This window comes from Chiloscyllium punctatum, chromosome 11 (genome assembly GCF_047496795.1).
Source record: "Chiloscyllium punctatum isolate Juve2018m chromosome 11, sChiPun1.3, whole genome shotgun sequence".
NCBI classification, from domain to species: Eukaryota; Metazoa; Chordata; class Chondrichthyes; order Orectolobiformes; family Hemiscylliidae; genus Chiloscyllium; species Chiloscyllium punctatum.
This window is the reverse complement of record NC_092749.1, coordinates 115,466,489-115,493,967: the sequence shown is the minus strand read 5'-3', so window position 1 is coordinate 115,493,967 and position 27,479 is coordinate 115,466,489. Positions and strand designations below refer to the sequence as shown.

Sequence of the window (27,479 nt, the reverse complement as noted above, 5' to 3'; positions counted from 1 at the left end):
TTCAAGGCAGAGATTGATAAATTCTTGATGTCACAAGGAATTAAGGGTTACGGGGAGAATGCGGGTAAATGGAGTTGAAATGCCCATCAGCCATGATTGAATGGTGGAGTGGACTCGATGGGCCGAATGGCCTTACTTCCACTCCTATGTCTTATGGTCTTAAAATCTTGCTGTGACTCCCGCAAACTTAGAATTGCCACAGTTTACTCTTTCCCCTACTTTGATGTCATCAGACTTATACATTTCTAAAACCAGGTTAAACCTGAATGTTTGTGTGTTATTTTAGTCTTATAATTGAATATTGTTATTCTGTAACTTGAAGAGAAAGGAGTTTAGGAACACTGTATGGGAGATGGAGAGTTGAGGTGCTGCACTATCTCTGTTGGTGACAGGCTGTAATTACAATGTGACCAGTTCCTTATCCCAATTCATAAACATTTACATAGGAATTTAGGAAGGAAGTGTGCACAAAGGATTTTTTTCACACATAGGTATGTATACAGATGCATTAGTTTATTCAGCTTACCACATTGGATCATGCTGTTGCTAGTTAACCATCCATAAACAAACTGATCTAAAATTCTGCCATTATCCTAATTCAAACCAAGTCCCATTCAGCAATTACCTTTAGCCTTGCTGATCTATGTTGGTTTCTAGTGTGTGAACACCTGAAGTTTGTAATTCTGATCCTCTTGTTCAGATCACTATACCCTTTTTCTGTAACGTCCTACAGCTCTGTGAGATCTCTACATTCCTCCAGTGCAGACCTTTTGAGCCAGTAGGCTTTTCCTTCATTTTCTCATTAGCAGCTGAGTCTTTAGTCATCTCAGCTCTTAGCCCTGAAATTCCCTCTCTGAATGTCTTCACTTAGAATTCCCTAATCTGGTTCCCTGTCAATGTTTGCCTGAATACACTTCAGTGAATGGGCTATTTTATCAAGCTAAAAGCATTATATAATTTAAAGTAGTTTGTGAAACATTATCTCTAAAATCCATAAACAAATTTACTAACTGTACCAAGGGGTTGGGCAGTAGGGGACCAGGTTGTGGTGTGTGTGTACTTTTCTTTACATAAGAACAAAATACTGCTGATGCTGGAAATCTGAAAGAGAGAAAAAACATACTGCAAGTACTCAGCAGGTTAGGCAACATAAGTGAATGAAATTTCAATTGTCTCTTTCACCTTGTTTGTTTTCCACTTCCCTTCTCATGTTTGATTTACCTACTATACATTTGCCATGCATCACCACCCATTTTCTCATTGGCACTCTCCTGTCTTCCGCCCCAATTTCTCTTTGTCTTTCCTTCCAGATCCCTGCCTCTTGTACTTGCTCAATAGTTATTGTATTTTCCACTTGTGATGAAAGGTCGCTGATCTGAAACATTAACTGTTTCAGTCTTCACAAATGCTGCATGACCTGTTGAGCCTTTTCAGCATTTTATGTTTTTTTGTTTCATGTTTTTTCCCCACATCTATCCATACATTTCAAATATATGCGCCCATCCGAAACTGCTTTTATTTGCAAGTAGTTAAAATCTGTGTAAAAAGTTGCAGAGATAATTTAATGCATTTTACATTCCTGACACAGAGCTTCACCTTTTGGGAATTTATATAATTCAGTCCAAGATTTTCTGTATTATTGGAAGGAAAATTAAAGCTGAAGAGGAGTGAATCCAAATTCCCAGTATTCTTTCCCAGTAAGTAGAGTTTAACCCTGGTAGCAGAAATCTGTAATGGATCTCCTTGATTTGTTTTGTCATTGAGATTTTTGGATCCTTCCCAAGAATCAACATAATTATCATGGGTTCTGAAGAAAAATCATATTTGACTTAAAACATTAATTGTGTTTCTCATTTCACAGATACTGCCAGACTTGCTGAGTGTAACCAACACTCTTTCAATTTTTATTTTGTATTTCCAGTATCTGCAGTATTTTGCTTTTATATAAATTATCTTTAATAGATTTGCTCTGTACTTGTGTGGAATTTGATCAAGATTTCAAATCTTTTGAGGGCTACTCAGCTATTTCTTTCACCACAAAATAGGTGATGATATTTAATTATTGTAAATTTCATTTTAATTGTCTTATTTTTCATAGTACTCACTTCTTCCAAAGCTATCTTAAACACAAAGTAAGAACATAAATATTCTTTGATTTTGGCTGATTATAAGTAGAGCATATGCTTCTTTTCAAACCCCTAACTGACTGACCTGATGTGCTAAAATTTTCTAGCTGAAATGAAAATGATATGAGCTATCATGTCAAACTGATGCAAGTGTCTTGGTATTCTGTATCTAATAGTCATGTTGCACCTTTCCAATATTTCTGATAGTTTTAAAGTAAGTCTGATTTCGATGTATTTTCAGGAATGTATCAGTTAATCTGGGTATGCTTCGTTTTCATTATCTTGCTGAATTTTCCATCAGCACAAATCACTGCAATTACATGCACAGTCTGAGAGAGATGGTTGATCAGCTGTGATAAGGCTCCGCGTGGATTAGTACTGTACAGTGGTTCTGTATATCCCATTTCTTATCACAAAACACATCCTTGACATTCTCTTATCAACTCTAACATGTCCACTTGTCATTTCATATTGTCTTATTCTTTAAATGCTGATAAACAATCTTAATGTAGATTGCATGAGGGTGTTGTTATTATAAACATGTCTACTGTTTTCATATCCTGTTATGTTTTTGCTTGTAACTGAAATTATTACCATTATTGTTGCTCAACAGTAGGTATTTTACAAAATATATTGCTCAGTTTCACACACTTCCCTTCTAATATTAAGCAAAATTGTGGATCAGAATTTGCACTTGAAAATTTGTATAACAATTGTACAGATTTCACAAGTATATTTTTTCTCTTGTATGCAATGATCATGTTGAAGATAACTAAATTATGTGGTTTTCAATTAGCTTCCTTTATTTCAATGAAAACCTGTTTGCATAGAGACATTCAGCTACAACCACCAATGAAATCTGAAAATGTTTGTGCTGTTTTCTAACCAGTTTTACAGCTTGACTGTACAGCATTATCATACTTGTATCCTCTTGACCTCCCTGAATTCTTTGACATGGTTCCATGACACCCCAACTTCCTTCAAAATCATCCTGTTTTCCAGCTAAACAGGAGTTTCTTCATGTGCTAACAGTCCTCATCCTCCAATCACAGAACACCTACCACAATGGCTACTGCTTTTGTACCATCTCTATTACTGTGATGGCCCCCCACATGTCAGCCTGTGGGCCCCTCTGTTCAACTGCATTCTGCAACTTCATCATTTTAATTTCAGACAGCATCAAAATCCTCATCTGCCTGTTATGCTGATGACACGATGTCCAACTTTCAATCATCAATCTGCAATTTTTAGTGAAATTTTAGGGGAAGATCCAACTCCATTTCGAATTCCATAACCTTCTCACTGATTCCGTGCTGTTCCTTAGTTATTGTCTCAGATTGAATAAGATCATTTATACGTTTTGCGTCTTATTCAGTCACGAGGCAACCTTCTGAACCCATGAGGTCTCCATCACAAAGTTCACATTTGTTAAGCCATTTGTCTCAACTGTAATCTCAGGTCAGTTTCTGAACACTTAGTCGGGTCTTTGCCATTTTCAACCTTGACTATTCCAATAGACATGTGACCGTGCTACTGCTCCACCCATTATAAAATTCATTCAAAATTCTGCCTTATTCAATGTCTCATCAAGTCCTGTTGTCTTATCATCGCTGTCCATACTGAATCATACATGCTCCTGGTCCCTTGTCCGAAGTGAAAAGTTTTCATCCTAATCATTTTTCATTGCCTCAACTTCACTATGTTTGTAACTGTTTCTCACTAAAATTTTCATATTTTTGTCTTGGGCCTTGATAAACCATGACTCTGTCTCCAGTTGCCTAACCATTGCCAGTCAAGCCTTCAGCTATCAAGAAGCCACCTTCTGGGATTTCACCCCTCGAGGCTTTGCCTCTCCACATTTACACTTGTCCTTAAATTCTTCTCCAATCAGTCTTTTGAAGATTCTTTCTCCACTTATTATTTACTTTTCAAAATAAATGAAGTATACATTATTCAATGTTAATAGATGCTACATAAATGCAAGTTAGTTTTCCATATCTGCCAGTCTCTCTCAATATCCATTTGCAGTCTTTCTAATCAATGTTGCTTTCCCTATTTGTACAGTTTTTTATTATTACCCACAGATTTATGTGTGAACATCATTGTAGTTCAAACTGTGGTTACGATTTAACTGGGAAGGGTGTGCCAATAATCAAGCTCTACTGTTTCACAAGCTGTTACAAATGTGTACATCCCCAATTTAAATCACTATAATGATCAATTTGCCTGCTGTTCAGCACAAAAACAATTCAAGTCAGATTTCATCATTAACAGGAAAAAACACCTTTCATTGAAAACATCCTTATTCTTTCAAAATCCTTTTTTTCTCTAATATTTGTTAATGTATGATTTGTGATTTAATCTTAACCACAACCACGCACTCATTTACAAATAGGAGAGGCAGTTTGATACAGATATTATCAGTTGAAAAACATATACAGGGAGAACAAAATGCTGAAGATCAAAACAATGGAGATCACATCAGCAAGTTGTTTATTTTTCACTATTCTTTTGAGTTTAGCAATGATGTCAACCTGTTGTCTGTGGTGTGATGATCATTATTCAGTTGATTGCTGATCACGTAGACCATACCTTTTCTTCTATTGGAATTTTTTCTTTTAAGTTTCTTGGTTTTTCATACATGTGGAGAGAAGGGATAGGGGTGTTTTATGTTTGCTATCTAGGCATTGTTCTGGCTGCACAGCTCTCATCATTCTGGAATAAATTTTAGCTTGACCAAACTGAAGGCGATCACCAGGCGGTTCTTCCTTATCTGAGAATTGCTGGTGGTGCTCTAACTCAATTATGTAACAATCTCACTGCTCCAACAGTGACATCATCTTGTTTAGCGAAAACTTTTCACCATTTAATTTTCAACGTTACAAAATTCTCCTAATATTTTAGCTAGAAGGCTGTGTCAGACTTCCATTTATGTTTGTAGTCCACAAAAGAAAAATATGTGGTCCCTTACACTATAAACTGAATCAAAATGGTCTTAATATGATCGCATTGTGTTATCGTTAAGTTGTGTTCATGGCTATATGGTAATGTAATCTAATAGTATGCAAACCCTAATATTTTAATTCTTCCTGAGAAACTTGGACAGAGGAGAACATTCTTCTAAATAGAAGGAATTATGCTGTTGTAAGTCAGGTGTAATTTTCTCAAAAGTGATATATTTAGCCTTGTAAGTAACATTTCCTTCTTAATACCTACTTTGTAATTCTAAAAAATTAGAATTTATGTTATCACTTTTTGTTTATACAGTATATGTCTGGGTGTGCCTGATTGTGGAGTTTATTGTGGCTCGCCTAATCCAGCAGGGTTCCAATATCCAGGTGGGAGGTGGTGTTTAGGGGGAAGATTTGCTAATGCTCTTAGGGGACAGGGGGTTTAAACTAATGCAACATGGGGATGGGAACCTGAATTGTAGTTCCAGCGTACTGGAAGTTGAGGGTAGTGAGGTCAGGGATAACTTTACAAGGACTCAAGAGGGCACCAGCAATCAAGATGTTGGTTTGAATGTGTGCACTTCAATGCCAGGAGCATCCGGAATAAGGTAGGTGAACTTGCAGCATGGATTGGTACCTGGGACTTCGATGTTGTGGCTATTTCAAAGACATGGCTAGAGGAAGGACAGGAATGGTTGTTGCAGATTCCAGGATTTAGATGTTTTCAGCAAGAACAGAGATGATGATAAAAGAGGGGGATCGTGGCATTGTTAATCAAGGGTAGTATTACAGCAGCTGAGAGAATGTTTGAGGACTCATCCACTGAGATACTTTGGGGTGAGGTTAGAAACAGAAAAGGAGAGGTCATCCTATTGGGAGTTTTCTGTAGGCCTCCAAATTGTTCCAGGGATGTAGAGGAAAGGATAGCAAAGATGATTCTCAATAGGAGCGAGAGTAACAGGGTAGTTGTTATATAGGACTTTAATATCCCCAATATTGACTGGGAATACCATAGTTCAAGTAGTTTAGATGGGTGCGGGAGGGTTTTCTGATACAGGATGTAGACAGACCAACAAGGGGTGATGCCATATTGGATTTGGTACTGGGGAATGAACTTGGCCAGGTATTAGATTTGGAGGTGGGTGAGCACTTTGGCAATAGTGATCATAATTCGATTATGGGCAGGGATAGATATATACCTCCGGGAAAGAGGTATAACTGGGAGAAAGGCAATTATGATGCAATTAGGCAAGATTTAAGATGCATAGGATGGGGAAGAAATGTGGAGCTCTTTCAAGGAATAGATACTGCGGGTCCTTAATAAGTATATACCTATCAGGCAGGGAGGTAGTTGTTGAGAGAAGAACCCATGGTTTACTAAAAAAGTTGAAGCTCTTGTCAAGGGGAAGAAGAAGGATGAGGCATGAAGGCTCAGATAGGGGACTTGAATGTTGTAAGTTAGCCAGAAAAGATCTAAAGAGGGGGCTAAGAAGAGCCAGGAGGGGACATGAGAAATTGTTGGTGGATAGGATCAAGGAAAGCCCTAAGGCCTTCTATAGGTTTATCAGGAATACAAGAATGACTAGAGTAAGATTAGGGCCAATCAAAGATAACAGTGGAAAGTTGTGTGTGGAATCTAAGGACATAGCGGAAATGCTTAATGAATACTTTTCATCAGCATTCACATTGGAAAAGGGCAATGTTAGTGAGAATACAGAGATACAGGCTACAAGATTAGATGGGATTGAGGTTGACAAAGAGGAGGTTTTAGCAGTTTTGGAAGATCTGAAAATAGTTAAGACCCTGGGCCACATGGGATTTATCCTCGGATTCTCTGGGAAGCCAGGGAAGAGTTTGCAGAGCCTTTGGCTTTGATCTTTATGTAATCATTGTCGACAGGAATATGTCAGAAGACTGGAGGATAGTAAATGTTGTTCCCTTGTTTAAGAAGGGGAGTCAGGACACTCCTGGTAATTATAGTCCAGTGGGCCTTACTTTGGTTGTGGATAAGGCGTTGGACAATGTTATAAGAGATAGGATTTATAATCATCTGGAAAAGAATAATTTGATTAGAGATAGTCAACACGGTTTTGTGAAGGGTAGGTCGCGCCTCACTAACCCTAGTGAATTCTTCAAGAAGGTGACAAAACAGGTGGATGAAGGTAAGGCGGTTGATGTGGTGTACACGGACTTCAGTAAGGCGTTTGATAAGATTCCACACAGTAGGCTAATGCACAAAATCAGGAGTTTTGGGATGGAGGGTGATTTAATGGTTTGGATCAGAAATTGGCTAGCTGAAAGAAGACAGAGGGTGGTGGTTGATGGGAAATGTTCATCCTGGAGCTCAGTTACCAGTGGTGTGCTGCAGGATGTTTTGGGACCACTGCTGTTTGTCATTTTTATAAATGATCTAGATATGGGTGTAGAAGGATGGTCTAGTAAATTTGCAGATGACGCTAAGGTAGACAGAGTTGTGGACAGTGCCGAAGGATGTTGTGGGGTTAGAGGGACGTAGATAAGATGCAGAGCTGGGCTGAGAAGTGGCAAATGGAGTTTAATGTGGAAAAATGTGAGGTAGTTCACTTTGGAAGAAATAACAGGAACGCAGAGTACTGGGCTAATGGTAACATTCTTGGTAGTGTAGATGAACGGAGAGATCTCGGTGTCCAGGTGCATAAATCCCTGAAAGTTGCCACCCAGATTAATAGGAAGGCAAATGGTGTATTGGCATTTATTGGTAAGGGGATTTCGGAGCCACGAGGTCATGCTTCAGCTGTACAAGACACTGGTAAGGCCGCATCTGGAGTTTTGCGTGCAGTTCTGGTCACCACATTATAGGAAGGAAGTGGAAGCTTTGGAAAGGGTGCAGAGGTGATTTACTAGGATGCCTGGTATGGAAGGAAGGTCTTATGAGGAAAGGCTGAGGGAACTGAGGCTGTTTTCATTGGAGAGGAGAAGGTTGAGAGCTGACTTAATTGATATGTATCAAATAATCAGAGGGTTAGATAGTGTGGACAGTGAGAGCTTTTGCCTTGAATGGTGAAGCTAACACAAGGGGACATAGCTTTAAATTAAGGGGTGATAGATTTAGGACAGGTATTAGGGGTAGTTTCTTTCCTCAGAGTAGTTGGGGTGTGGAATGCCCTGTCTGCACCAGTAGTAGACTCACTGACGTTAAGTGCATTTAAATGGTCATTGGACATACATATGGATAATAATGGAACAGCATAGGTTAGAAGGGAATCAGATTATTTTCATAGGTTGGCGCAACATTGAGGGCCGAAGGGCCTGTACTGCACTGTTATGTTCTATGTTCAACTAGATGCAAAGAAATGAGATCTTAAGTTTATAGTTACTCTAATCTAGCTTGTCTCTATGTGCATCTCTTTTAGAATACCTAAGACACTTAATATAAATTCAGTGCAAGTTCACAAATGAATCATTTAATTTTAAGTTTCAGAATTCACATTGAAAATTGAATAAGAATCGGTTAAAGAAACTAGAGGCTACAAATACTTAGAGTTTATTTGAAAAAAAACTTTGTCTGTGACAATAACTGTTACAGTTGCATATCTTTCTCCCAAGAACCATATTTATTACAAATGTGTTAACTATCTGAAGTTATGAGTCTAAATGCTGTAATATTTGTTGTTGTTTTTTGTCATAGGCTTATGATGGCTTTGCAAGCTTGGGAATATCACGATTATTGGAGCCAGCAGATATGGTTTTATTGGCTATTCCAGATAAACTGTCTGTTATGACCTACCTTTATCAGATAAGGGCACATTTCAGTGGTGAAGAATTGAATGTGGTCCAGATCGAAGAAAACAGCAGTAAAAGCAAATACAAAGTTGGTAACTTTGAAACTGACACAAACAGCTCCATTGATCAGGAGCAATTTTATGCAGAGATAAATGATGTTAAACATGAGGCAGCAGCACAACAACCAAACAGTGGATTATTTGATGCTTCATCTCAGGAAGATTGTACATTTCTCAGTGATGATGTTGGTGAGTCAAAAAGTGAGCAACAGACTCCTGATGACCTTCCGAATATAAGTGCAACAATGCCTTTCTCACAAAGGACTAAAAATGATTCAAACTCTCAAAAGTATTATCCTGTCAAACAGAATACTGCTAAAGGTTCTTTGCTGGAGGATACCAGTGAATGTGAAAGTACAGAGTCTACACCACTACAAGGACAAATACCACCATTAAACAATAGAAAACTGCTGAAAGTAGACATTTTAGAATTGACAGACTCTTCAGATATTAGTAATAAAAAAGAATGTAAATCACCAACACTTGAGCACAAAGATTATTCAGGGAACACTAGCAGCAGCTCTGGACATGAGATGTTTCAGTATTCAGACTCTGTTGAGAACAGAAGATCAGAGCTGAGTTCTTCTGTTCGAAAAGCCACCCCATCTCCAACCCATAAATTAGGGTTCTCCTATAATCGAGATGCAGATCTGATCAAGAAGAAACGTGCAACATTGCGCTGCTCTGAAGTGGATTCATCAGAAAGTGTCAGTCCAAGTTTGAACCATTCGGGCCAACAGAGCAAAAGCATTGAAGTAAGGATCTTATTTAAATTGATTATTTCCTGTGAAATGCACAATGCACTCAACATTTGATTCACTAATTAAATTATGAAAATAGTTTATTAATTTACTCCTCTTGTTTTATTTGGGGTTTAGCTTAACTCTTCCCAACAAGAGAGAGAAATCACTGAAGAAAAGGTGAGTGAATAACTACTTATGTCAGTACTAATTAGTGGGTTGGCTCAGTATTTGTACTAAACTCCGTTGTGAAAAACTGAGGCTCATTTTGAATGCTTAAATTTGAAATAGACTCTAGGGCAGCCCTCTGGTCCTCAACATGGGTATATTCTTTCCACTTTACAACCTCAGTCAGGTACCTGAAAAATCTCAGTTGTAAAAAATCTGAGTCTGTGCAAAATAAGTAATCTTGAAAGGATCTAATCCTTAAAGCCCCAAATTGAATTATATTTGGTGTGTGGCTGAGGCATGATGAGGGAGGGAGAGAATCCTAAGCACATAAAATATCTGCATTCATCTTAAGCCACATTTACTAATTCTAGTGTGAGACAAAAAGCATTCCTTTGGTCCAAATTTGTAGCTGTTGCTCACCAAAATTATATCCTCTGATGAGGAACTGTCTGATGCAGTTGACGTAAAGGATAGCTGATAGTTTTCCAAAACATATTTCCAGAGGTGGAGTGAGAATGACTTGATATCAAGCCACATTTGACCAAGTGAGGTATCAAGGAGCCCTAGCAAAACTGGAACCAGTGGCTATCAGGGGAAAACTCTCTGCTGGTTGGAGTCAAATCTGGCACATACGAATATGGTTGTGCTTATTGTAGGTCAGATATCTCAGCTAAGGACAAGGAAAGGATGGTGTGTCTGAGTGAGATGCTCTTCAGAGGGTCACTATGGACTTGAACGGCTGAATGGCCTGCTTCCATACTATAGGGATTCTATGATTCTATGTTCAGTGTCTCTTAGTTCATCCTGGTTGGACCAGTCATCACTGGATGGCTTTTGGGCCGTTTTTATTAAAATTACTGACCCTGTTATAAAGGTAAAAGTCATACAACACTAGGTTATAGTCCAACAGGTTTATTTGGAAGCACTAGCTTTCAGACCACTGCTCCTTCATCAGGTGGCTGTCTGCTACTGATGAAGGAGCAGTGCTCCGAAAGCTAATGCTTCCAAATAAACCCCCCTGTTGGACTATAACCTAGTGTTGTGTGATTTTTGACTTTGTCTACCCCAATCTAACATTGGCACCTCCACATCATGGCTATTATAAAGGGACAGTGAAATGAGAATTTTAAAAGATATATTCACTCATGGGAATCACTGGCTGAGCCAGCATTTATTACTGACCCTAGATGCCCTTAAGAAAGTGATGGTAAAGTGCTGCAATCCATGTGCTAATAGTAGACCTACAATGCCCTTAGGGAAGGGATGGCAATATATTTTCAAGTTAGAATGGTGAGTGGTTTGGAGAGGAGCTTGAAGTTGATGGTGTTCCCTCGTATCTGCAGCCTATGTCATTAGCTAACTGACCTATAGTTTTCCTACTTTCCGCCTCCCTCCTTTTCTGAACAGAGGAGCTATATTTCTGCATTCCAGTCTGATGGAACACATACACAAAGTGGTATGAAGGAACTTCGGAAAATTTAACATCAATGCATCTGTTACATCATTTGCAACCTCTTAAGATTCTAGGAAGCAGAACAATCATGACCTGGGAATTTGTCTGCTGACATTTAAGAGACATTGATCATTGTAATCAGGTTTATGCTCACTGTAGTAAAGGATAAGGAACAGTCCAGAGTAAGAAAAGTTATAGGAACAGGAAAATGGCATTCAGCCCATCAAGACTTTCCCATTATTCAAACCTCCATAACCTTCTCTCGTGGAGAATTCCAAAGTTACATAATTGTATGAGTGAAAACAATTCTTCTCAACTTAGACTTAAGTGGCATCGCCTTTGTTTTTAAATTGTTTACCCTGGTTCTAGACTCTGCATCCAGGGGGAGCATCTTACTTGCATCTACCCTATCTCTCTAAGTATTTTTCAAGTTTCAACGACATCACCTCTCATTCTTTGAAACTCTAGAGAATGCAGAACCACTTTGTCCAATCTGGGAAGGAGCTGGCGAATCTATTTTTGCATCATCACGATGACAAATTCCCCTCTTGGCTGATGCTGTCATTGCATTGATCATCAGCTAGAGTTTCCCCTTGCCATTATTGTTGAAGGATTTCATCTCTGTCTTAAATCAGTGCTTTGAGTGCCTTGATGGTCATTTCACACAGTTTACTTCTTTCTGTCGCATTTCCTTGGAGATGTGACTACTTTCTTTTCCTGCACAATGCCCAAGCCAGTGAAACCTTTACATGATTGACGCCAGCATGTTTGGAATATTTGTCCTAGAAGGACTGCTTCATCCATAAACTAGTCTTTCCATGTGATACCAAATATGCATCACAGACACCAGAGATGAAAGTTATTGGCCTTTTTTCTTGTTTATGAATAAATTGGCCAGATTTCACTGCTGGACAACATTGTGATGAGGATACAGGCAGTGCTGATAAGTATCCTTGCTCTAAGGATCACTTTGTCAATTTTCCACGCCCATTGTCGAGTTGTGACTTTTTTTTCCAATGCATTTTGTGAGCTTCTCATGAAGAGACAGATTGTCTGTCCGATTGTCTGAGGTAGAAGAATTGACTGACTGTTTCCAAAGGTAATACGTTGAGTCTGATCACAGGCAAAATAGAACACACTATCCTATAACTACAGTTTTCTTGACTTTTAGCTTGATAGGCTGAGAGGTTTCCTGACTAATTGTATGCAAAGATGCACTCCTTCCGTGATGACGGGGATACAGAGGTCAGTAGGACAGAGGAAAAGGTAGCAAACAGAGTAGGAGCTATAACACCGCCTGGTTTCACCTTGCTGTTCATCTTCAGAAGTGGAGTCGAAAAGTGTGGTGCTGGAAAAGCACAGCCGATTAGGCAGCATCCGTGGAGCAGGTGTGTCGATGTTTCGGGCATAAGCCCTTCATCAGGAATGTAGGGAGAGGGACTGTGAGATAAATAGGAGGGTGGGGGTGAGGTATCTGGGAAGGCAATAGGTACAGGCAGGTGGGGGGTGATTGTAATAAATTAGTGGGGAGGTTGGAGTGGATGAGTGGGAAGGAAGATGGACAGGTCAAGAGAGCAGTGCTGAGTTGGATCTGGGATGAGGTGGTGGGAGGGGAAATTTGGAAACTGGTGAAGTCAGTGTTGATGCCATGTGGTTGAAGGGTCCTGAGGCGGAAAGTGAGGTGTTCTTCCTCCAGTTCGGTGGCTTGAACTTGACAGTGGAGGAGGCCCAGGACTTGCATGTCCTTGGTGAAGTGGGAAGGGCAGGTTGAAATGGTTGGCCACAGGGTGGTGGGGTTGTTTGTTGTGTCCCAGAGAGGTTCCCTGAAATGCTCTGTGGGTTTTTCCAGTGCCACACTTTTTGACTCTGACTCTCCAGCATCTGCAGTCCTCTCTTTCTCCCATCTTCAGAAGTGGAACCATTGTCAACAGGGTCCTCAACTTGATCCAACCCATCTCCCGCACTTCACACTCACCCCCTCTCTTCCATCCAGCAACAGCGATAAGAGTTCCCCTTGTCCTTACCTACCATCCCACCAGCATCATAATAGACAATATAGACAATAGACAATAGTTGCAGGAGTAGGCCATTCTGCCCTTCGAGCCTGCACCACCATCCAAATGATAATGGCTGATCATCCTTAATCAGTATCCTGTTCCTGCCTTATCTCCTTAACCCTTGATTTCATTATCCTTGAGAGCTCTATCCAATTCTTTCTTAAATGAATCCAGAGACTGGGCCTCCACTGCCCTCTGGGGCAGAGCATTCCACACAGCCACCACTCTCTGGGTGAAGAAGTTTCTCCTCATCTCTATCCTAAATGGTCTACCTCGTACTTTTAAGCTGTGTCCTCTGGTTCGGCACTCACCCATCAGTGGAAACATGTTTCCTACCTCCAGAGTGTCCAATCCTTTAATAATCTTATATATCTCAATCAGATCCCCAGCGAACCGCCATTCCAACAATTGACCTTGTGAACCTACGCTGCACTCCTTCAATAGCCAGAATGTCTTTCCTCAAATTTGGAGACCAGAACTGCACACAGTACTCCAGGTGTGGTCTCACCAGGGCCCTGTACAGCTGCAGAAGAACCTTTTTGCTTCTATACTCAATCCCAGGTAAATAGTGCAGTGAAGAAGGCATATGGCGTACTGGCTTTTATTGGTAGAGGAATTGAGTTCCGGAGTCCTGAGGTCATGCTGCAGTTGTATAAGACTCTGGTGCGGCCGCATCTGGAATATTGTGTGCAGTTTTGGTCGCCATACTATAGGAAGGATGTGGAGGCACTGGAACGGGTGCAGAGGAAGTTTACCAGGATGTTGCCTGGTATGGTAGGAAGATCCTATGAGGAAAGGCTGAGGCACTTGGGGTTGTTTTCATTGGAGAAAAGAAGGTTTAGGGGTGACTTGATAGAGGTGTACAAGATGATTAGGGGGTTAGATAGGGTTGACAGTGAGAACCTTTTTCCACGTATGGAGTCAGCTATTACAAGGGGGCATAGCTTTAAATTAAGGGGGGGTAGATATAGGACTGATGTTAGGGGTAGGTTCTTCACTCAGCGAGTCGTAAGTTCATGGAATGCCCTGCCAGTAGCAGTGGTGGACTCTCCCTCTTTACGGGTATTTAAGCGGGCATTGGATAGGTATATGGAGGATAGTGGGTTAGTGTAGGTTAGGTGGGCTTTGATCGGCGCAACATCGAGGGCCGAAGGGCCTGTACTGCGCTGTATTCTTCTATGTTTTATGTTCTATCCCTCTTGTTATGAAGGCCAGCATGCTATTAGCCTTCTTCACAACCTGCTGTTCCTGCATTCTTACCTTCATTGACTGGTGTACGAGAACACCCAGATCTCTTTGTACTGCCCCTTTACCTAAATTGATTCCATTTAGGTAGTAATCTGCCTTCCTGTTCTTGCCACCAAAGTGGATAACCGTATATTTATCCACATTAAACTGCATCTGCCATGCATCTGACCACTCTGCCTGAACTGCTGTGCTCTTCCAGCACCACTAATCCAGTATTTGGTTTTCAGCATCTGCAGTCATTGTTTTTACCTCACTCGCCTAACCTGTCCAGGTCACCCTGTAATCTCCTAACATCCTCCTCACATTTCACCCTGCCACCCAGCTTAGTATCATCAGCAAATTTGCTAATGTTATTACTAATACCATCTTCTGTATCATTAATATATACTGTAAAAAGCTGCGGTCCCAGCACTGATCCCTGTGGTACCCCACTGGTCACTGCCTGCCATTCTGAAATGGAGCCGTTTATCACTATTAGATTAGATTAGATTACTTACAGTGTGGAAACAGGCCCTTCGGCCCAACAAGTCCACACTGCCCCGCCGAAGCGCAACCCACCCATACCCCTACATTTACCCCTTTACCTAACACTACGGGCAATTTAGCATGGCCAATTCACTTGACCTGCACATCTTTGGACTGTGGGAGGAAACCGGAACACCCGGAGGAAACCCACGCAGAGACGGGGAGAATGTGCAAACTCCACACAGTTAGTCGCCTGAGGCGGGAATTGAACCCGGATCTCTGGCGCTGTGAGGCAACAGTGCTAACCACTGTGCCACCGTGGTATTCTTTGTTTCCTGTCAGCCAACCAACTTTCAATCCAAGTTAGTACTTTGCCCCCAATACCATGCGCCCTAATCTTGCTCACTAACCTCCTATGTGGGACTTTATTAAAAGCTTTCTGGAAATCCAGGTACACTACATCTACTGGATCTCCCTCGTCCATCTTCAGAGTTACTTCCTCAAAAAATTCAAGTAGATTAGTCAAGCATGATTTCCCCTTCATAAATCCATGCTGACTCTGACCAATCCTGTTACGACTATCCAGATGTGTTGTAATTTCATCCTTTATAATAGACTCCAGCATCTTTCCCACCACTGAGGTCAGACTAACTGGTCTATAATTTCCTGCTTTCTCTCTCCCACCTTTCTTAAAAAGTGGTACAACATTAGCCACCCTCCAATCCGCAGGAACTGATCCCAAATCTATCGAACTCTGGAAAATAATCACCAATGCATCCACGATTTCTAGAGCCACCTCCTTCAGTACCCTGGGATGTAGACCATCAGGCCCTGGGGACTTATCAACCTTCAGACCTAACAGTCTCTCCAACACCAATTCCTGGCAAATATAAAGTCCCTTAAGTTTGCGTCCTTCAGCCACTGTCACCTCAGGGAGATTGCTTGTGTCTTCCCCAGTGAACACAGATCTGAAGTACCAATTGAATTCTTCTGTCATTTCTTGTTCCCCATAATATGTTCCCCTGTTTCTGTCTTCAAGGGCCCAATTTTAGTCTTAACCATTTTTTTGCCTTTCACATACCTAAAAAAGCTTTTACTATCCTCCTTTATATTTTTGGCCAGTTTACCTTCGCACCTCATTTTTTCTCTTCACCATCCAGAAGATCATCAACCGCCATTTCTGCCACCGCCAGCGAAATGCCACCACCAGACACGTATTCCTTTCCCCTTCCGTGTTCGCCTTCCACGTGGATCATTCCCTTCAGGACACTGGTCCACTCTTCCTTCACTGACTACACCACAACACAAACTGCCCACCCAATCCCAACCCCCCCCCCCCCCCCCCCCCCCCCCCCACAGCACCTTCCCTTGCAACCCCTGAAGTTGTAACACCTGCCCATTTACCTCCTCCCTCCTCAGTATCCAAGGCCCCAAACATTTTTTTTAGATTAGATTAGATTCCTTACAGTGTGGAAACAGGCCCTTCGGCCCAACCAGTCCACACCAACCCTCCGAAGACTAACCCACCCAGACCCATTTCCCTCTGACAAATGCACCTAACACTATGGGCACTTTAGCAATTCACCTGACCTGCACAGCTTTGGACTGTAGGAGGAAACCCACGCAGACACGGGGAGAATGTGCAAACTCCACACAGACAGTCACCCGAGGTTGGAATCGAACATGGGACTCTGGTGCTGTGAGGCAGCAGTGCTAACCACTGAGCCACCATGCCGGTGAGGCAGCACTTTGCCTGCAGTTCTTACAATCTAGTCTACTGCATTTGCTGCTCACAGTGTGGTCTCCTCTATTTTGGGAAAACGAAGTGTAGACTGGGTGACCACTTCACAAAACGCACAGTGGCTCAGTAGTCAGCACTGCTGCCTCACAGCACCAGGGTCCCAGGTTTGAGTCCACCTTGGGTGACTATCTGTGTGGAGTTTGTACATTCTCCACGTGTTTGCGTGGGTTTCCTCCGGGTGCTCTGGTTTCCTCCCTCAGTCCAAATATGTGCAGGCCAGGTGAATTGGCCATGCTAAATTGCCCATAGTGTTAGGTGCATTAGTCAGAGGGAAAATGGGTCTGGGTAGGTTACTCTTCGGTGGGTCTGTGTGGACTGGTTGGGCCGAAGGGCCTGTTTCCATACTGTAGGGGATCTAATCTAAAAAAAATCTACGTTCTGCCTTCAAAAAAAGATTCTGAGTTTCCAGTTGCTTGCCACCTTAACACACTACGCTGTTCCCTGGCCAACATCTCTGTCTCACACTTGCTGCAGTGCTCCAGTGAAGCTCAGCACAAGCTGGAAGAACAACACCTCATTTTCTCCTCAGGAACCCTGTAGCCTTCAGGACTCAATATCAAGTTCAATAATTTTAGGGCCTGAACTCCCCCATGTCCTAGCCCCCTAGCCCATACACCAGGCCTTGTTAACACATAGTCTGCCATTACATACTACCTATTGTTAACCATTAACAGCTATTCAGCCTTCCAGCCAGATCTTAAACCTCCCTCCTCCCCCTTTCTTCTGCATATAAACCAACATTTTCCGAGCTGTCATCAATTCTGAGGAAGGGTCACTGGACCCGAAATGTTAACTTTGATTTCTCTTTATACATGCAGCTAGATCTGCTGAGCTTTTCCAGCAACTTCTGTTTTTGAAACTGAATGGTATGGTGCATATATTGGCATGAAAGGTCACATGAAATTGCAGAGCTTTGAAGGACAACCTGCCGGCTTGGAAATATTCAATTTTTCCATTGTCTTTGTTTCCTAAGGTTAATCAATCTCCTATTCATATTAATATATTACCCCCAGCCCAACTCAGTGTGTTTTTACTTTGTGCATAAACCTTTTGTATAGCACTGTTTTAATGTGTCTTTTCAGTGACTCTCAGGCCAACAAGCCTGTAGCTAATTCCCTGTTTTTGTTGTCCCTGCCTTCTTTAAATACAGTCGACACTCCCTGTTTGTAGGGAGTGCATTCCTGAAGAATGGTGAATTTTGTAAATAGTGAACATGGCACTCTAGATCTGTGCAATACATGATGCAGGAATTAAGATTTTTCTTACTATTTCTTTAAAACCATGTATAGAAAGATACATTTACAGTTAGTGGAAAGGTATACAGTGAGTATTGTGCAGATACACAACTTCAGGCCGACGAGGAGAGAGGCCATTGGTGCTCGGAATTGAGCTGGGGCAGGTCTCAGATCTTGTGGTGGGAGAGCATTTTGGAGATAGTGACCACAACTGCCTCACGTAGCTATGGAGAAGGAGAGGAATCGGCAAAATGGGAGGATATTTAATTGGGGAAGAGGAAACTATGATGTGATTAGACATGAGTTAGGAAGCATGGACTGGGAGCAATTGTTCCATGGTAAAGGCACTATAGACGTGTGGAGACTGTTTAAGGAACAGTTGTTGCAAGTGATGAATAAATATGTCCCTCTGAGATTGGCAGGAAGTGGTAAGATAAAGGAACCTTAGATAACGAGAGCGGTGGAGCTTCTTGTCAAAAGGAAATAGATAGCTTACATAAGGTGGAGGAAGCTAGGGTCAAGCTCAGCTCTAGAGGATTACAGGCAGGCAAGGAAGGAGCTCAAAAATGGTCTGAGGAGAGCCAGGAGGAGGCACGAGAAAGGCTTGGCAGAACGGATTAGGGAGAACACAAAGGCATTTTACACTTATGTGAGGAATAAGAGAATGGTCAAAGAAAGAGTAGGGCAAATCAGGGATAGCATAGGGAATTTGTGTGTGGAGTCTGAGGAGGTAGGGCAAGCCCTAAATGAGTTTTTTGCTTCTGTCTTTACGAAAGAAACGAACTTTGTAGTGAACGAAACTTTTGAAGAGCAGGTGTGCATGCTGGAATGGATAGAGATAGAGGAAGCTGATGTGCTGAAGATTTTGTCAAACATTAAGATTGACAAGTCGCCAGGCCCGGTCCAGATTTGTCCTCGGCTGCTTTGGGAAATGAGAAATGCAATTGTTTCGCCACTTGCGAAGATCTTTGCATCCTCGCTGTCCACTGGAGTCGGACCTGAGGTAATTTCTCTCTTCAAGAAAGGAAATAGGGAAATCCCTGGCAATTACAGACCAGTAAATCTCACGTCTGTCGTCTGCAAGGTAATAGAAAGGATTCTGAGGGATAGGATTTATTACCATCTGGAAGAGCATGGCTTGATTAAATGAGGTCAACACGGCTTTGTGAGGGGCAGGTCATGCCTCACAAATCTTTGAGGGTGTGACTAGAAAGGTTGATGAGGATCAAGCTGTGGATGTGATGTATTTGGACTTCAGCAAGGCATTTAATAAGGATCCCCATGGTAGGCTCATTCAGAAGGTCAGTTAGCTGTCTGGATACAGAATTGGCTGGCCAACAGAAGACAGCGAGTGGTGGTAGAAGGAAAATATTCTGTCTGGAAGTCAGTGGTGAGTGGTGTTCCACAGGGCTCTGTCCTTGGGCCTCTACCGTTTGTAATTTTTATTAATGACTTGGATGAGGGGATTGAAGGATGGGTCAGCAAGTTTGCAGACAACACAAAGGTTGGAAGTGTCGTTGACAATATAGAGGGCTGTTGTAGGCTGCAGCGGGACATTGTCAGGATGCAGAGATGGGCTGAGAGGTGGCAGATGGAGTTCAACCTGGATAAATGTGAGGTGATGCATTTTGGAAGGTCAAATTTAAAAGCTGAGTACAGGATTAAGGATAGGATTCTTGACAATGTGGAGGAACAGAGGGATCTTGGTGTGCAGGTACATAAATCCCTTAAAATGGCCACCCAAGTGGACAGGGTTGTTAAGAAAGCATATGGTGTTTTGGCTTTCATTAACAGGGGGATTGAGTTTAAGAGTCATGAGATCTTGTTGCAGCTGTAAAACTTTGGTTAGACCGCACTTGGAATACTGTGTCCAGTTCTGGTCGCCCTTTTAAAGGAAAGATGTGGATGCTTTGGAGAGGGTTCAGAGGCGGTTTACCAGGATGCTGCCTGAACTGGAGGGCTTATCTTTTGAAGAGAGGTTGACTGAGCTCGGACGTTTTTCATTGGAGAAAAGGAGGAGGAGAGGGGACCTAATTGAGGTATACAAGATAATGAGAGGCATAGATAGAGTCGATAGCTAGATACAATTTCCCAGGGCAGAAATGACTAACACGAGGGGTCATAGTTTTAAGCTGGTTGGAGGAAAGTATAGAGGGGATGTCAGAGGCGGGTTCGTTACACAGAGAGTTGTGAGAGCATGGAATGCATTGCCAGCAGCGGTTGTGGAAGCAATGTCATTGGGGACATTTAAGATACTACTGGACATGCATATGGTCACAGAAATTTGAGGGTGCATGCATGAGGATCAGTGGTCAGCACAACATCGTGGGCTGAAGGGCCTGTTCTGTGCTGTACTGTTTTATGTTCTATGTTCACAAAGAGCAGACAAGCAAGCAGCAAGACTTTACTGTCGCAGTGTTACATTTACTTTCTAAATTTACTTCCAATCTGCTTGGACTATTCTCGAGTCTATGAAGATTCCCCAATGACTTCACTATACAGTATTTCTTTCAGAACCTGAGGATGTAGGTCCTGAGGATTTTTCAGATTTTAGTCTCTTAGTTTCTTGAATACTTTTTCTCTGTTAATATTAGCTACTTTAAGGCCCTCACTCTTGTAAGACCACAGGTTACTCTCTATTTCTGTTATATTCCTTGTCTTGTACTCTGAAGACAGACACAATATTTGTTAAATAACTGCCATTTCCTTACTACTCTTAATTTTTGCTATCTATACCTTTAAAGGACCAGCATTTATTTTAGCTATAATCCATTTACTAGACTTGTAAAAGCATTTATAATTTGTTTTCTATTTTCTGGCTAGTTTACCCATTCTACTTTTTCCCCACATTTTCATATCCCTTTGGCTTCTGAAGCGGTCTTGATCAGATAATGGCACCGTGCATGCAGACGGTCTCAGTGATGTCAGGTGACTGCCACAGGTGTCAAGATGTGTCTGTTCACTGCTGACATTGCCATGTTGTGTGTGCAGTGACTTATGCGCCAGCGGGTGTGCCACCTTCCACTCTTTTATTAATTTGTTTTCCTAGCTCCTTAAGCATATTCATTTCAGAACTTGGGCATGAGTGGCAGTGCTGGTTGGTCACACATTCCATCTGTTTTGATCTAGTTTGAGTGCAGGCTGTTCCTTGACCTTTCTGATTTCTGTTCTCCTCAGAACACAGTGATTGTAAAATTTCTATTGCTTTTTAATTACTTGCCCTTCCACTTAATGATTCGCAGCCTTAGTTTATTGCCATATGTTTCAGTCCATTAACCCAATCAATCTTAGCCAGCATCCACTCAGAGCCTGTGCAATTCGCACTGTAAGAGTTTGAAATTCTTGTTTGGCTTGGAGTATGTTGCTTTTCAACTTCATGTGGAATTCAGTTATTTTATGATCATCTTTCTCTGCTCCCCGCTAATGGATGTTTTGATAGGGGATTACTAATTAATCTGCCTCATTGTGCAATGCTAAATCCAAAATAGCTTCACCCCCAGCTGGTTCAACAAATTATTGCTCCTTAAAAACAATCTGAAAACTCATCTTCTGATTCAGTCTTGATGAAGATTAATGTTCCCCCTCAATTATTACATTCTTTTATACAAGTTCTAAACCAGGAAATTAATGGCAAGTTTGTAGAAAATGCTGATTAAACCATAACTACAATACTGTGGACTGTATGGATGTCCAATTATAGGAGATTAAAGCCATAGACAATATGCAATTGTATTCATTAAAGTGATGACAAGAATTGGACTGTATTGTTATGTGGTGCATCATCTATATATATTGTGGAGCAAAAGAAGCTTGAAGAGACGAAATAAGTCATGGGGACCTTGGGAAGGCAGTGAGGCTGCTTCATGAGTTCTTAAGTAGACTGTGTAGAGGGAAACCACCAGACGTCGTAGCCAATGCCTGTGGACTGGTCTCACTTTCCAAAATCGTAGAGTTTGGAAGAGGTCTATCAAACCTGTACAAACAAAGTCTACTTTAAATCTACTCTAGTCCCACTTTCCAGCACTGGGCCCGTAGCCTTGAATGTTTTGACATTTCCAAGTACTCATCCAAGTACTTTTAAAGGTTGTGAGGTCTTCCACCTCAACTACCATCCTAGGCAGTGTGCATTTCAACTTCCCCCTGCCTTCTGGTTGAAAAGAATTTCCCCAAGTCCCCATTACACCTCCTGCCTTTCACCTTATAATTATGCCCGCTTGTTATTGACTATACAACTAGAGGGAGTAGCGCTTTCTCTTCATGCTTTCCATGCCCCTCATCATCTGGCATACCTCAATCAGGATGCCTTTTCACCTTTTCTGATCTAAAGAAAACAACCCTAGCTTATGCAGCCTCTGTTTATAGCTAATGTGCTCCATTGAAGAGAAACTGAAATGTAAGTACTGTTCTACAAGAGAAGGTTAGAGGTTAGTAATTATGTGGTGAATAGCTCGCCTCTTGCTTGCCAAATACTATCCGCCAGGTGCAAATCAGGAGTGTGGTGGAATATTCACCACTTGGCTGGACGAGTGCAGTTCCAACATCACTTCAGAAACTTTACAGCATTCAGAAAAAAGCAGCCTGTTTGATTGGCATCCCACCTAACACCTTTAACATTCATTCTGTCCATCACTGACTCACATTGACACAAGCATATACCATCTACAGGGTGCACAACCCACCAATCTCCATAGACAGCAGATTCTAAGTGGACAAAATCTAACGAGAAGTACAAGTGCAGCACCTGAATTGGAGAACCATCTCGTGCAAGTTCACCATCCTGACTTGGAAATACATTACTGTTCCTTCACTGTCACTGGGGTCAAAATCCTGGAAGTCCCTTCTGAGTAACACTGTGGGTGCACCTACAGCACATGGAGTGCAGCAATTCAAGGGGCAACTTACCACACCTCCTCAAGGGTAATTAGCAATAAATATCTAGCTTGTGACATTCGCAAGCCTTGAATGATAAACAGTATCTTGTTGTTGTAGATGAATAGGAGAAAAATGAAATATGATTTTATTTTCCTCCCAGTAAAAGATCCTTGGCTTGTCAATCCTCAGTGTGCAAATGTGGAAACATTTGATGATCCAAGGTCTGCTTTCCTTTTTCAGTGCAACACAGTTGTGGAAGCATATTGCTAGACAGTTATTTTTAATTCATATACCTCTATACTGCAGTCTGTCACAGGGTGTTTTTAGTAGTCCCTTTATTAACCAAAATTAGAAGAAATAATTATGATCTGGTTGATTTAATGCATACATAATAGCTTGCAATTTAACTAAAACCATGATTGAGGTTATCTGGGAAAATCTGCCCAATATTAGTTTTTAGCATTTCTTGCTATTTATGATACAGTCACACTTTTATTATAATGTCTGCAAACAGAATATTACTCAGAATATTACTTTACTGATATGTTCAGTGTAAAATAAACAGGTTTTAATGAATTTAACATTTTTATCTTTAAACAGAGAATGGCAACAAGACAGGAAGAACTGAAAGAGCGAGCAAGACTCCTTCTGGAACAGGCGAGGAGGGATGCAGCTTTAAAAGGAGGAAGTAAACAGTCAGCTATCCAATCAGTAATATCAACTCGCAACAAACAGCTAAATGAGGTAACAGTTTTACATTGCAGTTACTGGGACAATGTCAAATTGAAGCAGACCTCTGATGACATTGCTGACTCTATTTGTTCCAAGCATTTTGCTGGCATTTAGCTGATCAAATTTCATCTACCACTGATTATCCCAATTGCACATTTTATCTAATTGCTACTTTAGGTCCCTGGGTGCTTCATCTCTTTCAACAGCCAATCCCTCTAATTAGTATCATCAGCAAACATAACCAGTTTACATTAGGATTCTGTGTCTTAAACTGTTGCTGTAGATCAGAAACAGCAGGAACCCCATTATCAAGCCCTAGGGCACTCCATTCCCTATTAACACCTTCCACCCCAGCTCCTCCATTACATAACACCCTCTGCTGCTTTCTTTCATTCAACCAGTTCCTTTCCGTGAACTCAAACTGCTTTTGATGTCAGAAGCCATGTTCATTAGCAGCTGTATCATCTTAGTCATGCCATGGTAATAATACTGATAGAAAGCTTGTGGCATTGTTCACTGTAAGTGTGAAGTGACACTGTTTTATGACTTGTAAAGCACAACGGTAGTATTCTGCTACATTGAAATTCTTTAAGGTTGTAAAGTCATTTGCTGATAAATAAACATTGGGTGAGTTACTATTTAGGTTACCATGACTTGGAGGTGCCGGCTTTGGACTGGGGTGGACAACGTTAAAATTCTCACAACACCAGGTTATAGTCCAACAGGTTTATTTGGAAGCACTAGCTTCGGAGTACCGGTCCTTCATCAGGTGTTTGTGGAGGTTAAGATCATGCTCATGGAACAAAGGAGTTCAGTGTCATGGAGAGAAAGGATTCTGGGTAATCCAAGATGGAGGACTGGAAAAGTTTCCATCTGTAACAGCTGCTCTTTTTTTGAGATATTTTAGGTGTTGGAGGTGATTTCCTCGAATTCCAGGAGCAGCCATTATTGTTTTATATGCTGTTGCATTGTTTTGGAACTTTGGAAAAAAAAGTCAAAACAAGAGCAGTTTTAAAAGGGAGAAGAACAGACGAAGGAAGCACATAGTGAGGTCAGTGCAGGAGGGAGAGAAAAAGGCATTTCAATGGTATATGAATAGGAAGGGTTTGGAGTGATATGGGCCGGGTGCTGGCAGGAGGGACTAGATTGGGTTGGGATATGTGGTTGACATGGACGGGTTGGACCGAAAGGTCTGTTTCAATGCTGTACATCTCTATGATTCTATGTGATACAGTAAACAATCTTAGATTAAAACTTTCATGTTTTATATTGGCATATATTGGTTTCTATGCAAAAGTGAGGACAGCAGATGATGGAAACCAGAGTTTAGATCAGAGTGGTGCTGGAAAAGCACAGCAGGTCAGGCAGCATCGAGGAGCAGGAAAATCGACGTTTCGGGCATAAGCCCTTTATCAGGAATGATTCCTGATGAAGGGCTTATGCCCAAAACATCAATTTTCCTGCTCCTTGGATGCTGCCTGACCTGCTGTGCTTTTCCAGCACCAGTCTGATCTAAACATATGTTGGTTTCTGTTCTTTGATATCAAATCTTAGAATAGTTACCACATAAAAGGAAGCCATTTGGGCTATCATGTCTCTTCTGGTTCTCTGCAAGTACAATTCAGCTAGTCTGATTGCACACTTTCTCTGAGGCCCTTCATTTTATTTCTTCAATCTTGTCCCATTTTGAAAATTTTGATAGAATCTATCTTCACCACACTCAGGCAGTACATTCCAGACCCTAATCACTCAAGCAAACCTGCCTCCACCACACTGTCAGATGATACATTGCAGATCCCAATCTTTCGCATGAAAAGTTTATTCTCATGTTGCCATTGGTCCTTTTGCCATTCATCTAAAATTGGTGTCCTCTGTTCCCATTGGTGAGCAAGTGAGAGCCAGTTTCTCCCCATGTAGTCTGTTGAGATTCCTTATGGTTTTGAATACTTCTATCAAAGGTCCTCTCGCCTTCTCTAAGGACAGCTGCCCTAACTTTTCCAATTTATCCTTTAAACTGAAGTCTCTCATCCCTGGAGCCATACTTCTGAATCTTTTCTATACCTTTTCTGGTGCATTGACATTTGTCCTAAAGTGTCATACCAAGAATGTTTGATAAAGGCTCATCATAATCTCTATTTTTATACTGCATGCCTCTATTTATTAAACTTAACATCCCATGTGACTTATTAATATAGTTTCAACCTGTTGTGTCACCTTCAATGATTTATGTACATATACCTCAAATTCCCTTTGCTTCCATACCATTTAGTTGTACCCTTTATTCCATATTGCCTCCCTTCATTCTTCCGGAAAGGCTATTGTTTTACACAGCTACACTGAATTTCTTCTTATTATCAGTCCTTTCCACCAACTTATGTCCTCCTGCATTCTGTCTGTCCTACTTGTAGTTCACTATACTTCCAAATTTTCTGTCATCCTCAACCTTTGAATTTATGCTTTGCACAACAATGTCCAGGCCATTTAATATAGATAAAGAAAAACAATGGTCCCAATCCTGATCCTGGGGAATCCCACTTCATATCTTCCTCCAGCCCCAAAAGCAATGATTTGCCACTACTCTCTGTTTCCCAATACTCAGATAGTTTTGTTTCCATCCAATGGGGTCCAATTTAGATACTTTATAAATCAACTTGTTCAGCGATGTTACTTTGCAGGTCTGAAACAGGAGGGACTTGAGCCCAGATCTCTTAGCTCAGAGGTAGGGACACTACCACAGCACTACAAGAATCCCTTTGATGTCCATTTTATTCCATGAGGTTTCATTTTACCTATTATGTAGTTCTTTTTCAAATGCATTTTTGGAAGACCATCTGCACCAGATCAACAGCATGATGCTCATCACTAAACTCAATCAAGTTACTTAAGTGCAATTAGTCCTTAACAAATTCAAATTGGTTTTCCTTAATTAATTCACCTCATCTAAATGGCTATTAATTTTGTTCTAATTCACATTTGTATAATTTTCCCCACCACGGAGGTTAAACTCACTGGCCTGTAGTTGCTCAACTTATCGTTGAATCCTTCTGAGCCAGGTGACCCAGGTTCATATCCTTCAGAGGCATGTTATAGCATCTCTGAGCAATTTGATTAGAAAATATCTGTCCTTGAACCAGTCTTTTGAACACTGGTGTAACAGTGCAATTATCCCATCTTTTGGCACCATCCGTACCTAAGGAGGATTGCAATATGATATGATCAGTGTCTCTCTAATTTGCACACTTATTTCACCAAGTATCCTTGGTTTCAGATATTCTCATCTTGGTAAATTTAAGTACAGCCAGACATTTCTATTAATTAATTTTGAGCTGTCCAGTGTCTTAATGACCTTATGTCACTCTGGCTTTGGTAGTGTCTATTTTCTTGGTGAAGACAGAAAGTATTCATTTAGTACCTTATCCAAGCCCTCTGACTTTGTGCAGAAATCCTCTTTTTGGTCCCTAATTAACTCTTTTTTGGAAACTACCTACTTTAGGAATGTTATAGTGTTTCATGTGCAACGTGTTACTGTATTGCTAACATGGAGTAATTGAATGTCCTAAATTTAATTTTTGTGGCATCTGAGTTCTTTGCTTCTCCAAACAGAGAGCAGGTTATTAAATTCTATCAGAATATGTTACATCTTTTGGCAAGGATATGGAGGAGAGGGTTTTGTTAAAATGCTTGCAAACTGTGTGCTCTGGAAAGGCTGATTTTCTCGAGAATTACAACGAAATGTACCTCAACTAAAGGTCTGTAACTGCTTTTCCAGGCTGGAACATGACATGGTTTATGCTATTAGCTTTTTAT

At 41.2% G+C, this 27,479-nt stretch overlaps 1 protein-coding gene across 5 annotated transcripts in view; it reads left to right on the top strand.

The window, feature by feature from the left end:
- ehbp1 (EH domain binding protein 1) overlaps window positions 1–27,479 on the top strand; it is a 398,936-nt gene that overhangs the window by 217,733 nt on the left and 153,724 nt on the right. For all 5 annotated transcript variants that reach the window (XM_072581599.1, XM_072581598.1, XM_072581595.1 and 2 more), the window contains 3 exons: window positions 8,745–9,653; window positions 9,777–9,818; window positions 23,541–23,684. In XM_072581599.1, coding sequence (XP_072437700.1) covers window positions 8,745–9,653; window positions 9,777–9,818; window positions 23,541–23,684 — 1,095 coding nt within the window. The remainder of the gene's footprint in view (window positions 1–8,744; window positions 9,654–9,776; window positions 9,819–23,540; window positions 23,685–27,479) is intronic.